The sequence below is a fragment of the Aplidium turbinatum genome, chromosome 17 (assembly GCF_918807975.1).
Source record: "Aplidium turbinatum chromosome 17, kaAplTurb1.1, whole genome shotgun sequence".
NCBI classification, from domain to species: domain Eukaryota; kingdom Metazoa; phylum Chordata; class Ascidiacea; order Aplousobranchia; family Polyclinidae; genus Aplidium; species Aplidium turbinatum.
In genome coordinates this window covers 12,353,720-12,367,409 of record NC_137488.1, presented here as the reverse complement: position 1 = coordinate 12,367,409, position 13,690 = coordinate 12,353,720, and the positions used below count along the sequence as shown (strand labels likewise).

General features: G+C 37.2%; 1 protein-coding gene across 2 annotated transcripts; it reads right to left on the bottom strand.

Annotated features, from left to right (window-relative positions):
- Positions 1-892: 892 nt before the first annotated feature.
- LOC145786555 (prostatic acid phosphatase-like) lies at positions 893-10,605 on the bottom strand. 2 transcript variants are annotated; one of them, XM_082598230.1, is made up of 12 exons: positions 10,491-10,605; positions 7,781-7,879; positions 6,986-7,072; positions 6,381-6,536; positions 5,854-5,946; positions 5,374-5,466; positions 4,856-4,991; positions 4,469-4,551; positions 4,122-4,267; positions 3,238-3,371; positions 2,667-2,757; positions 893-2,307 (listed from the first exon to the last, which is right to left on the bottom strand). In XM_082598230.1, exons 1-12 carry the CDS (start codon positions 10,560-10,562, stop codon positions 2,235-2,237), a joined length of 1,263 nt encoding a protein of 420 aa, XP_082454356.1. In that variant the 5' UTR covers positions 10,563-10,605; the 3' UTR covers positions 893-2,234. The 2 variants fall into 2 exon arrangements, with proteins under 2 accessions (XP_082454356.1, XP_082454357.1); XM_082598231.1 differs by having other exon boundaries at positions 893-2,301.
- Between the last annotated feature and the right edge of the window lie 3,085 nt (positions 10,606-13,690).

Here is a 13,690-nt window from a genome sequence, read left to right as displayed (position 1 = left end):
AAGTGTTGTTACCGGGGAATCATTCCATTCACTAGATGCGCTGAATGGAGAGCAGTCCTGAAAATGCGTTGGTCAAGCGCACACCCCGAGAGTCGAACCACCGCCGTGTGATCTTGATCCGGGCGCGTAATTACTGAGCTAACGGGGCGGACAGCTAATCTGTCGATTTCTCCTACTGAGCGAGATGTTCGATTTTTAGATTCACCAACAAAGCATTTTTAAGTAGCCTACGCGAGTTCTCAATACTCAGCTCCTGCAACATACCCGCTGTAGTGGTAATGGTGACCCGAGCTCGATCGTCTCACTTTACGGTGCCGTGCTGTTTGCTTTTTTAAATTATAACAGAAAATACTTTTACTTCGTGGCATATGAAAACCTAATCTTCTTATTCACTAAGGCTCAATAACCGAGTATGGAAGCAACTTCACTGCATATTGCATCTCAACGCATCGGATTTCGAAAAGTGGCATGGAATTTATGTACCAATTAACAGAGCAGTGACAACATGGTTTAAAAAAAGAAAAACATTGTAGTTTAATTAAAGCATTTTTTAACATAACTTACAAAAATTAAATAAACATTTTGTGTCTTTTTTGAAAATCTGGCTGGGACGAGCTATAGGTTATTACTCACTCAGCCTGAGGTCTATTAAAATATCAATTCAGCATTGCAGTGGGTATCGCAAACCAAACCATAACGCCCATCAGTCTTCCACACCTGGATTACCTGCTACTCTGATCCACATTACCAAATATAGGCTACAGTACTAACGATTTACCAAGACTGTTTGAAGCAAAAATTATTTAAAAAAAAAATGTTTCTCGATCGGACTCAAATTTTCTACCACTGAACATGAAACGAGAAGAGTAAAGAAACACACGAATCATTAGAAAGATGTTGGTTCACTTTATTTACTTTTCACCAAACAACGTGGAATTTCACGTGGACTAAAACTGAAAAGGTAAAAGTGCAAATCGAATCCTTTCACTATCATGCAAACAGTGACATACAATAAAACATTCACTTGTATAACGCATACTGGAAAAAATAGTGATATCGCAAGTTCATTTTAGAGCTTATGCAACTGACTCATAGATTCAGTGGATGAAGTTTTCACCACTGAGTCGGTACGTACCGGTTCGATGCTTGGCCGAGGTACCAGATCAATTCATAGGAAATTTCTAGCAAACTCTTTGGCGACAATAAACAAACACCCAGCGACTTAAAACATAAAGGGCAAAAAGTACAAATGTTGACTACAGATGTCCTGAATACACATAGTAGTGTATAGGGATTATTGTGGAAAAATTCGAACACATATGTACAAAAAATGGACAACTTTCGTATTGTAATTCATTGCATATTGCCTAAGTACAAGTTACCTACATAGATAGATCTACAACCTAGAAATAAAATTCTCTGTTGCAGACTTACTATCAGGTAGCATCATGTCATTGATGCGAAAAAACGTCAGACGATTCATTTACACTAACAAGACAAACACTGAAAAGGATGCCGCAGAAAGCAACCAATAATAGCACAAATGTACATTGCGCATTGTGACAATTAAAATGGGGCTCTTTTTTATCCAACGAGGAATGAGGGCGAATACTTAAGCGAAACGATTCGCTTTTTAATTACAAGCAATGCTGACGATGCGACAAAAAATCGTTGTAAAACCATGACACATCTAAAACCACCAGTTACATGAAAGACAGATCAATCAGTCTTTAAGTTGAAAAGCAGTCACTGTTTCACTTTGTTATTTTAGTAAAATATTGCGCAAGAATACCAGGAGCGCCGTGTGGATTGTGATAGGTGATTCACACATAAAAATGTTTTAATTTGGCGGGCACGCAATGCAACCAGACGTAGAGACCAAGTTTTGAAATCTCTTGATTTTAACTATATTAAAATATGATGTCATCAAACAGCAATGCATACTCACTAGGCATTTAATATAAACCACACTACATTCTTTGGATTAATATAGGCTAAATTATGATGAGACATTGTCAGAGATGATCTGCATTTCACACCATGCTTTTAAACTGTAGTGCTGTTATAAAAACATGGATTTTTCACCAAAGACACAGCAGGCTTGCGTTTGTGTGCAATAGATTAAAGTCGGTAAAGCAAGGTTGTAAAACAAGTTAGTTACGTAAAAACTCGGAAGGAGCAATAGTTCAGGTAAAATACATAATCACAGCATAAAAATGAAGGTTAAAACATCTTTAAGCTTCTTCCCCATGCGAGGCGAGCGGTTGGTATGTCGAATCGCGCCAGCCGCTGTTGCTTGACCTGCACCTGAAGAAGGAAATTTTCGTTCATTGTGACAACACACAATCGTCAGCAACACGGTACAACAAGTTATCATGGTGGAACAGTGAATAGCTTTGCAAGAGAATATTAAACTGCAAGAAACTAAGTCAAGCAGCCAGCTGCTTCACTGACAATGGAGACTTGGATTATTAAGTGAAAAGGAAGTCGTGTTCCTTTCCTTAAATTCTCTAATTGCAATTGCAAATACACGTATTCGTGTTGGGAGTCGAACTGTCAACCTTTCGAGTGTCGGGCGAACGCTCTCACCACTCGTCCACGTGAATTGGAATAAAACCACAGCGTAAAAATTAATGTCTACTGCAAACAACATAAACACAGCCTACCTGACTATCGTTTTCAAAATCATCACAAGGAAGGTGAACACCAGCAGAATAAATATAACGTAGAAAGCCGTTGTAGCAACTTCCAACCTCTCTAAAAAAATTGTATAAAACAAGTATCAGTTTTGGAAATAGCTGTTTACAATTTCATCAATACATAACAAAAAACAAGTTTCACAATTTAAAGAATCTCATAGTTTTTTTTTTGGTCATGAAAACCTAACAAAAGAAAATTGTCTTCATACCAATAGGCCTATTGATGCATTGCTGATAAAAAACAAGCAAACGACTGTATTATTTTATTAATACAGTTGAGGCAGGTACTAATACTTTTCTGTTAGCAATGCATCTATATTTCAAAAGCAAACTCTTGTTTTTTTGTACAATGCTAGTCTAGTCGTCCACCATAGATACAAACTATTGAAAATAATTAAACCAAATTGAAACAACAATGGCTGAAGAAAGAAAATACACAGACGGCAAAATCTGAATTTTGCTTTCTGGGAAACAACACATGGTTGATGGTTTTTTTATGAATCAGTTAGTGTGCAAATGAAGTGAGCAAACATCCTACTTTTCATTTGATCAAAGATATCAGATGAATTTGGTTCGCTAATGTCAACAACTTTTTTTTCCAGCTCAGACAAAGGACAGTCCATGCCACATCCGTAGATATTGAGCTGATGAAATAGATTTGTTGCTGGCTTCCTGTTTCAAGTTTAAATCACAACAAACATTAAAGCAAATAAGGCTACGTGGCAAAATCAACCAAACAGCAACAAAGCTACGTCTGATTACATAAATCTATGCACACTGCCGTATTGATATCAATTCTTAACATCAGCCACCCCCACTAGTGGGGAACAAACCGACGATGGATTATGATGATGATGATGAGACTTCAAAAATTTTTCGACTACTAAAGATGCCAAACGGTGGTCGCTTTCACCACCTTTGTGCTTTGAGAAATAATAGAAAAGAACGTTTATAGGCATATTAGTTTGCATGCTTCTGCGTTACTGAAAAGAAAACTTGATTTGTCAGAATATTGTTAGGGTTTAGATGACAAGCTTGTAGTACAAAGCAACAATAAATTGCACTAAAAAGCAGCCTATATAAGTCAAACAAAACAGGATCAAAGTTTAATTCCACTGCTCTTTGTGGTCCAACTGTTTCTCTCAATCGATAGGCTAATCGGTAAAAATCCACCCTGACTAACTCCTCACTAAATAATTTAACTTTTCCCTAGATTGGGGGAGAGATAGGAATTTTAAAAGGTCACTTATGAATCTGAATAAGTTGATAAATTGATTGCAAGCAACAAAATTTTCACGGGAGCAATAAAAAGACATCACCAAAATTTGGTGGTCGAAAAAAAAACTGTCTTGTGCGGCCTGGTAATCTGGCGTTATTATTGAGAAAGGTTATTCCAAAATTAAAATTTACAAGAGAATTTACCGGTAAAATGTTTTGACGAAATATTCAGTTCCACTGCTTGTCCCATTCTCGTGGAGTTCAAACATAAAGCAAGAAGCAAAGGTTGGAAAGTTGACGTGGTCAAACACATTGGTGACGGACAGCACGCTGGAGAGTGTGGTATCGTGCTGCAAAGGGTGAGGTTGTGATTATCACGAACAAACGTAACCGCCTGGGTCTCGGAAATAGCATGTATTTTAAATGTTAATCTATAGATCGGTAGAAATGACACGCGTATTAACAACAAAGTTACCGTTTTATATCAGCAGACATTACATGAATGTAAGAATTTATAATTTTTTTGTTAGCTAAAAAAAGGCTGATCGTACCGCAGAATAAGCAATAACTTTGTATGGATCAGATTGATTGATATTCTTTCGCATATTCACAAGAATCTGTTTCAACACAACACCTGAAAGGCAAAAGAAATCAATTTTTATCAAACAATGCATTGCTAATTATACTCATGTCAGTTTACTAGTTGCAAAATTATTAAGGAAAAATTGCACGTGGCTATGGCCGGAGAGCACCTTCAATTTCAAATATCACGATAATGAAACCCACAAACAGTTGGAAAGATATTTTACAAGATATATATCTTACAAGTTGGAAAGATATCTTACATTACCAAAGATATTTTAATACACATTAAAAATTGAATACAGATTTTTATGGTATGAACACAAATCGGAACGGAAAATAATTCTTGCCATCACCTCCACGAAGTTTCCCGATTGGTATTCGATATGGTGTGCCAGCTCCTTCCGATAACCCCAAGTTTACTTCAGCCAACTTAACAAGAGTCTTCCAACGGCTTGCCACCCAATCAGGCCACGACAGATTTTGCGCTTTCTAAACAAATATACAACAAATATATTGCATTTGACATTAAATCCTGAATACAGATTATTTTTGCACTGCGACGTATTCATTGAGGTGTCATACGTAAAATTAATAAAATTGAAAAAAATTTTGATCTGATTCAAGGTTTGAAGCACAATATACAAATTAGTTTGGGGGTGGATGTAGATTTCGAAACAAATCAATTGTGAAGAATATCCCTTTGACATATTTATAAAGAGACAAGGAAACACATGTTTAAAGATGAAAGAACTACAATGCAGCATATTTACTAAAATTTTGAACGGACTACTCATGAAAGTGGAAACTTTGAAGTAACCACGCCATTGGAGGAAAGACATAAAAAGAACGATTAGGCTGTTTATGTTCATACCTCACAAACCAACGAGTCATGTAATCTGCCCGCCACATCAAGGTCTGAAGTATTTTTCAATCCGGAAAGCTTTAAAATCTCTTGAAAAAATTTCTAAAAGTACAAAACGACACGTTTCTATAAAAAGAGCAGGAGACACGCAAAAAGTACTGTTTTTTTAATAGAACACTAACAGCTAAAAACTCATGTTTTGTGAAGACATTCCGTTTCAATATTATTTTAATCGGAGACATATGGAATTATGATAGGTGGAGAGAATGGATTTCGAACGAAACCGTCCACCACGTATTGGAGGCCTGCTGTGAAATAACAATGAGTCAATGACCATATAAAACAAAAATGCTGATAGATTACACATTATGCTGTTAATAGCCATTTGCAATAAAGCAAGTTTTACGATAAACAATGTCACCTTCAGTTGAGGATAAACCAACCTCAACAACTGTGCGTGTCTACAATGGTAACATTCCACTCTCTTACTTTATGCTCTCTCTCTATCTTCGCCACAAAAGATGACTTCCAAACCTTCTTCATTAGTTCGCTATACTTTTCATTTGGATGGAAAAGCAGCAACTAAGAGTTAAATAATAATGTAAAAGTATTTTGTCAGAACTCTTTTAATATTCCATACAGATAAAAAAGACATTAAAAGTACAAGTTATATGTTGTTAGATTAGATGACTTGGTAAAGTTGAGGAAAGAATAATCTCAAATAACTTATAATATGGTAACTCAATCAACCATTAGCTAATCTACAACAGTGTTTATTGCATACAACTCGTGATCGTCTGTATTACAATAAGGAATTCACGCTCAGTGCAATAAAATAGGTACCGGTAGTCAAAAATCTACTTTAATTTGCTACATTATCGTATTCAGTCAAGTTTATCTCAATACAACTTTTATTTGAATAACCTTGACTACAAGTAAATTGTAGTCATTTAATGATTTAACTGAACAGATTGTGAACAATCCTTTTGGATAATATACAAATTACAAATATATACGTGATCGTTATCTTTTGATTCAGTATGCACTGGAATTGGTTGCCAGGTAAAGTGAGAGCCATTCCACATTTGAATTCCAGTTAAATTGTACAGGCCTGCTAGGTTACATTGTGCGCTCTGGAGAGTTCTATCAAAGTCGGTGCTTCGAACATATATCTGAAAAACTTTCGTTGAGTGACTACTGTGCATTCGACTAATGCTCAAATTACAAGCTAAACATAATGCAAACACAAACACTTTGGAAATGAAAGCAATTAAGGTCATCTTATTATGTTTTGCACCACAAAGCGAATCTGAAATCAATTTTATTCTGAACTTACAAAAAATGCAATTATCATGATGCGAAAAACATACATGATCGATTCTTTAAAAGTCTGAGCAAATATTCTATAGCTTTTCAGACTTTATTAAACATTATTGCAAGTTGCAGACCACAAAGTAGATCCTTGTCAATAACGTTGATAGAGTTCAGCATCTCAAAAAGCTGCTCGTGACAAACTTTGTTGAAGGCTTTTTGGAAATCCAGTTTTATACTATACACAGATATATTCAATTTAAATTCAATATATTTATCGGAAATGTTAAAAACGCTATTTGTATTGAACCTCTGATCGATTGTATTGAGAGCTCAGTAGCTTTCCATATCGCTGTCTCAGGAAAACTCCCAATTCATAGTGTTGCTTCATTCCATTCTAAAGTAAGTTAACAGATTTTGAAAATTACATTAAATTGAAATCACCATGAAAGTATACATGTATTTACTTTATCATTCTCTCAGCAATGAAAAATAATATTAAATTGAGTATCAAACTTCGTCCTAATCATTATCATGCACAGAAGCAAACTAAGTGTCCAATTAACAAGTCTAATGTTTTATCTCTTATCCAGTTTTCAATGTTATAGTGCTGAAAAACTATGCGGGTCTCGGAAGGTCCCAAACAATTTTTTTTTTTATAAAAGTGGGCACTGGGCTGAAAAATGGTAGAAAGCACTAGTCTTCAGTGTGAAGCTGACTTTAATTACTTAAACTACAATCGAGCTGCTAAAATTGCCTGCAATATTACAGTGAATGTAAGTTCACTATGCCTACCTGAATGATTCCTACAATGTCTTTAAATAAAGGGAAGCAGTACCAAAACAGAAATTTGAAAACTTTTCCACTGAATTGTACATTCTGTACTGCAGCAACATGATTGCACTCAAGTCAACCAGAAAACGTGACAAAATTACTTCAAATGAGGGTGAATGTAAATTAACTCAATTATACAGGCCTACCTTGAAAAAAATATATAATAGTTGCCCTCAAAATCTCAAACTCTATCAATCAATCCCATGAATATAGTCCAAAAAATCCAAGTTATCAGTGCAATAATAACGAGTATATTGTTTCAGAAAATTACTTGGGTTAACTGTCCGGATCCTTGCGGCCAAGTTTTATCCTTCTTGTGAATATCTTTTGGAAAATAATGTATTGGTGATCTTGCTCCATGCCTCCACAACTGCAGAAATAAAAAAGGAAGTGGCTATTTTCCACACTTGTTGCCATGGTTACAATCAGGTGTTGCCAAAGTTAGGATTAAAGTTACAAAGGGTTAAGGTAAAGGTTAGAGTTAGGACTAGGTTAGGGTTTTGATCTTTGCCCAGGACTAAAAAAATTCCAAAATACAAGTTTTTGTTTTCAACAGCTTTAAACTTTTCTCAAATTAGGGCAGAATTTCTTATCTGGCAACACCATTGAGGCTATTAGTATTACTACACTATATAGTGTAAATATAGCCACAGCCAATAAAAAAAAAATATTGCCCCAAATAATTGACACTGTGTGAGATTTCAAGTTTTCAGAATACAGTGATTTATCTCTAAGTGGACAAGTCATGCAGAAAATATTGCAAAATCTCACAAAGATTTTAAAAGAAAATTTAGTACCACAACAGTAAAGATAAAAGAAAGTGGAAATGCAATCATAATGCATACTGATAGATCTAAATCAACAAGGTACAGTGCCGGTATTAGAAACTTGTATAAGGTAGTTTATTTCTATAATAAACGGAAGTCAAGGGTCTCAAATTCAAAATGTTCTGAGGATCAAATGAACACTTATAAATTGACCGAGGACCACAGTACATAATAAGTCAATAAAAAAATATATATATAGTTAGGGGTGTTCAATTTCGATTTTCGATTCGATTTCGATTAAGGTGATATTCGAAATTCGTTTTTCGTATCGGACATATTCGAAATTATAGCAGCCCTTTCGGCTGAACGCGGTTGAAAGTAACGCAAGTGGCGCGAAACCTGTCTTGTCGCATTTTGCAAGCGAAAAAAGACTTCGACGCATGCGCATCGTCGATCACGTGACTATCACACGTTCTCGCGGGTCCAACGGCCAGTCCTGCACCAGGGATGCCAGGTTGGCATTTTTAATGCCAAATTTCACAAATTTTTCTCAAGAATGAAGATAGCTAGGTTGTGCAATAGCAGAAAGTGTAGGCTGAGCTTTGTCGCAGTTTTATCCATTTTTTACCGAATCCATAGGCGCCTAAGCCGTGGGGGCAGAGCCGTAGCCAGACCGCAGAGCAAGCGGGGGCAACTTTTTTTTAGGGGGGAGGGGCCAAAAAAATTTAAATGGGCAAAATCATTATAATTGTAGCTGTTGCTTGAAAATGTTGAGATTTTGCCAAGGGAGGGCAAAATTTCTTTCAGGGGGGCGAGGCCCCCGGCTGGCTACGGGCCTGCGTGGGTGCCAGGCCCCCACGCATATTTCTGTGTGGGGGCAACTTTTTATGCTGTATTGAATATTGATACATAAAACAATAGATGAACTAGCGATCGGCAGCAGGAAAACACTTTTTGAATGCAAACTGCAACAGCTTCGCGATAAATAATCACTATGAACGAGTTGCGATGCTACAATCCAACACCAGACAACAAAATCAGTCATTTTTACATTGATTTAATGTCTGCAGACGTTGAATCAATGTAAAAATGACTGATTTTGTTGCCTAGGACATAGCAAAAATCTACCATTTTGTGTCGATTCAATGTCATCAGATGTTGAATGCACCCAAAAACAACATAATTTGCTACGTAGACGGAGCGTGCGTTTAGCTTTATGCGCTTGCAAACATACTCGATGTCGCTGTCGAGTCGAAACCTCTGCACTCTACAGTGAAATGTCGCGGCAGTGAATCGCTCGCTGTGAAAATGAGCTTGAAGTTTTTGGTATCCCAGCGACCTCGGCTCCAGCGGAGCGATCGTTTTCAAAAACTGGCCTGACCTTCACGAAGCTGAGATCCCGACTGACGGGTGACCATGTCAATCAGCTTGTGTTCATAAACACCAACATGGGCCTGGAGCTGTAGACGTTATTTTGTGTTCTTTTTTCGCAAATTATCATGGCCTTTTTTCGCGTTTTCTATCGAATTTTCATGTCGTTTCTTTCAATAAAATCTCATTTTGCAGTTGGGTGAATAGTTGTGATATTCGAAATTGAAATTCGGAAATCGAAAACAAATTGAATTTCGAATTTCGAATATTCAAATAATCGAAATTGAACACCCCTATATATAGTTAACACTTAAAACACAATGAAAAGGTTGTAAGGTTAGAAAAAAAACACTGCACAAACACAACAAATACAAACAAGAAATAAAAAAAAATGCAGACAAAACAACAGACCTGGAAAGTAAAAATCTAGCAATCAACTTTTAAAAGCGAGAAAAAACTAAACCCTTGAAGAACTGACTTCAACGAATAGCCTACCAAGGTTACTGTTGCAAAACGACACAATAAGTAAATTGGCAACGTGATTGTGATGAAACAATATGAGTTTTCTCATGCGCATAAAGCGGCGCGACAGTAGTGCTAAGGGCATTTTCAGATTTTTTTGAACAATTTTAGAGTGCATTTAATCTTTCTAAATCTATAGAAAAGTTTTGTAGGCTAGTGTAGGCTAACTATTACCGGTAATTATTTCATACTTTAAAAATTATCACAGGCCGCATGCGGCCTGCGTGTTTGAGACCCTTGCTGTAAATAATATCAAATGCTTAAATATTAACTTTTTATAAAGATTAACAAAAAGTACAATGAAAATATACAGTTGCTTACCAAATTTACAAACTTCAATTCAGCAATGGCATTAGATACAGTAAAAAAAAAAATACACAAATTCCTAGCCATAATGTTTTAACACTACACAACATAACTAACCAACAAACTTCCTGAAAGAAAAGTTACATTTTAAAAGTGGCCATATATTTTACAACGCCATAATGACACCACTAGTGTTTTTTCTTTACATTGCTTGATACAATTGTTGGAAAGTAATTTTCCCCCAGCAAATGTAGCATAATGATTTGATTGACAGAAAAGCAAATGAAATAAGAGTTATCAAGCCACAGTGAAGTCAACAACAGTAAAACACAATACATTAGAAAAAAGTGTACTATAGCTAAAAAGTGTAATATCCACAGCCAAGGAAATTTGTAAAGACTGAATCGAAGGCAAAATAAAGTGGAACCATCAGGGTTGCCAGACTGAAAGTTGAAAAAAGGCCAAACTCACCAAAAAAAAAATGCCAAATTGAGGCCAAATAGGTAGATATAAGGCCAAAAATAAACCAAACTCAAACAAGATAAAATAAGCATTGTAAGTCGTGACTCAATGTGCCAGAATCCGAGCTTGGATTTGTTCTTGTTGAATATCAGCATTTAGCAGCAGACATGCCAGACTATGAAAAGATCTTAAAGCCAAAATAATACAAAAGGTTTGGTTTTTGGTTTTGAATCTTTATCCTCGGACTGACAAAGCTTTGATAGGTTATTCCTGGTAGTTTCACATACTTGTGTAGAGACTTTTGACGCAGGGCTGATTTCCGATATTGAGAGAGTTAAATTTCCGATTTTGAAGTGTTGTTGCCGGGGAATTATTCCAATTCCATCCATTAGGCACCGCTGAATGGAGAGCAGTCCTTGGAATGCGTTGCTCAAGCGCACACCCCGAGAGTCGAATCAGCGCAGCTTGATCTTGAAGCTTCTTCGTTCACGAAGTCACGCGCTAACCAACTGAGCTATCGGGGCGGACTTTAAAAAAAAAGCCAAACAAGGAAAATATTAGATAAAAATTGCCAAATAGATATTTACTTGTTTCTATCAAAATACTGTCTATAAAATTCATATTTCTTTATATTTTATGACTTGCAGCGGATTTTAATAAATTGTAGCAGAGATATTCCTAAAAGTAGCTCGAAAAATAACAAGTAGGCTATAAAAGATCTGTAGCGGATGAGTTTAAATCCTCTACAGTGGTGAGATCTGGCACCACTGGCTGGCTTAGAGGTGAGGTGAGCGCAGTCTGACTCGGCGCCAGCGTCACATTACGAGCATTAAACAAGCATAGAACATGTTTTGAACAATGGTGAATCCTGAATATGGTTTTTATCTGGTAAGGTTACGATATATGAGAAATATTGATTATTATGCATTTTGAAGAATAAATTTAAAAAAAGGCCAAATCTAGAAAAAGGCCAAATGTATAATCTCTAAGGCCAAATGACTTTAAAAAAGGCCAAATTCGAGATATTTGGCCTTAAAAAGGCCAATCTGGTCACCCTGGGAACCATAAGTGGAACTGCGAAATCGGTCACTCATGCGGAACTATTGTTGCAAAATGAAAGGGGCCTATACGAATGCGGGTTGTTGTAATAAGAGGTTTTCATTCAATTATTCATTTATTTTATTTTTCGTCACTAACGTGTCCAGGACGAAAAAGATACTACTAACTACAATAGTCGATATAGGCCCTTTTTAGAGAGAGAAACCTATTATTTCATCTGTTGCGAGAATAGTAGCCTACGGTACAATTATATAACTTACAGTACGAAAAAAATAGTGCCATAGCAATCAATCTATATACTAGGCTACAACAGACAGGAAGCAGCAAAAGACCATATCAGTCATCCAGTCAGCTGCTTCCCTGTTCTTAAAATGTGACAAATTTCAAGCATCGGCAAATTACGTTTAAGGTATTTTTCCAGTTTCCCTTTTGCTACTTTGCTGTTCACTACCGTAGCCTACATGTTTGCGCCAGCAATGAAAAATAAAATTGAAAAGGAATTAAAAAAATAACAAGTTTGCTAAACTTTTTACTTTGGGAGTCTTCAAAGACAATTTATGCAATCATGCATATAATCAGGTTATCACATCATCATGGACATATCAGGCTATCACATCATCAATGTCTATAAGCCACCACCCTCAAGCTTGATACCAACAGCCATCCTAGTGTTCCCCTAACCCAGCCTCTATACTGGCGACTTTACTTTCCACCACATTAACTGGGGCTACAACACCACCAACACCGACGGAGAAAGCTTGGCCTCATGGTCAGCCAATAATAACCTCAACCTACTGCACGATCCCAAAGGGTGCAGCGAGCTTCTGCTCTAGAACACTGGTACAAACTCCCATCTGGTTTTCCCTAGTGATGACTCCGATAATTGCCAACCGGACAGACGTGTGATAGAAAAGTTTCCCCTGTCCCAAAATCGACTTTCGATCATCACGGCTCCAGCGCTCACGATGCCTGTCCCGAGCAAGCCTGTTAAGAGATGGGACTTCAGAATGGCTAACTCGGATAGGCTAGGCTACTATAGGCCTATAGGCTATAGCATCCTCACCAATGAAGCCACACAATATCTCCCATCCCCACACACCAACAACGTGGAAGAAGCCTACCAGGACTTTTGTGATGCAGTAATATCAGCGGCAAAACACTCCATCCCTCGATCGCGGCCTACAAAAGAATTACCGGTTATACATGCCGTGTTGAGATAAGGAGTGAGAAAGCCTCTAATTCGACTTCCTCCACGCCCCCCAGGGCAACGATACCAACAGTTCATCCACAGCCCTGTTGGCAAGGCTGGACTCAAACCGTTGATTCAATCGACTTCACGCACTCCAGCGGCATAGCATGGAGTGTGCCAACATTGAACAACCTAACTGGCAGATCACATGCCTTTCGTCAACAATGACCCATTTCAGCAAATTCCATCGCTTCACAACTTGTGGAGAACGGGAAGTAGCTAGGCTACAAATTGAGAGACAGTGAATCACACAGATCGGTCTTACAAGACATGACGGACCTCTGGAGGGTAACAACCCCAGACGGGACAACATCTAAGGTGAGTTCACCCCGAAGGATTTTTCCGCCGCCCTCCAGCATATACAAAGTCAATTAAAGCCCCGGGCCCTGACCACCTTCCCAGAGTTGATAGGCTACTCCATGCTGCTGCTTCCTTAAAGTCCTGA

Coding starts and splice junctions, on each gene's coding strand:
- LOC145786555 (XM_082598230.1), bottom strand. CDS start 10,562: ATGGCTAGGAATTTGTGTATTTTTTTTTTTACTGTATCTAATGCCATT. Junction 5,947..6,380: donor AATCAAAAGATAACGATCAC/GTATATATTTGT, acceptor TTTAACTCTTAG/TTGCTGCTTTTCCATCCAAA. Junction 3,372..4,121: donor TTCGTCAAAACATTTTACCG/GTAAATTCTCTT, acceptor AACTTGAAACAG/GAAGCCAGCAACAAATCTAT.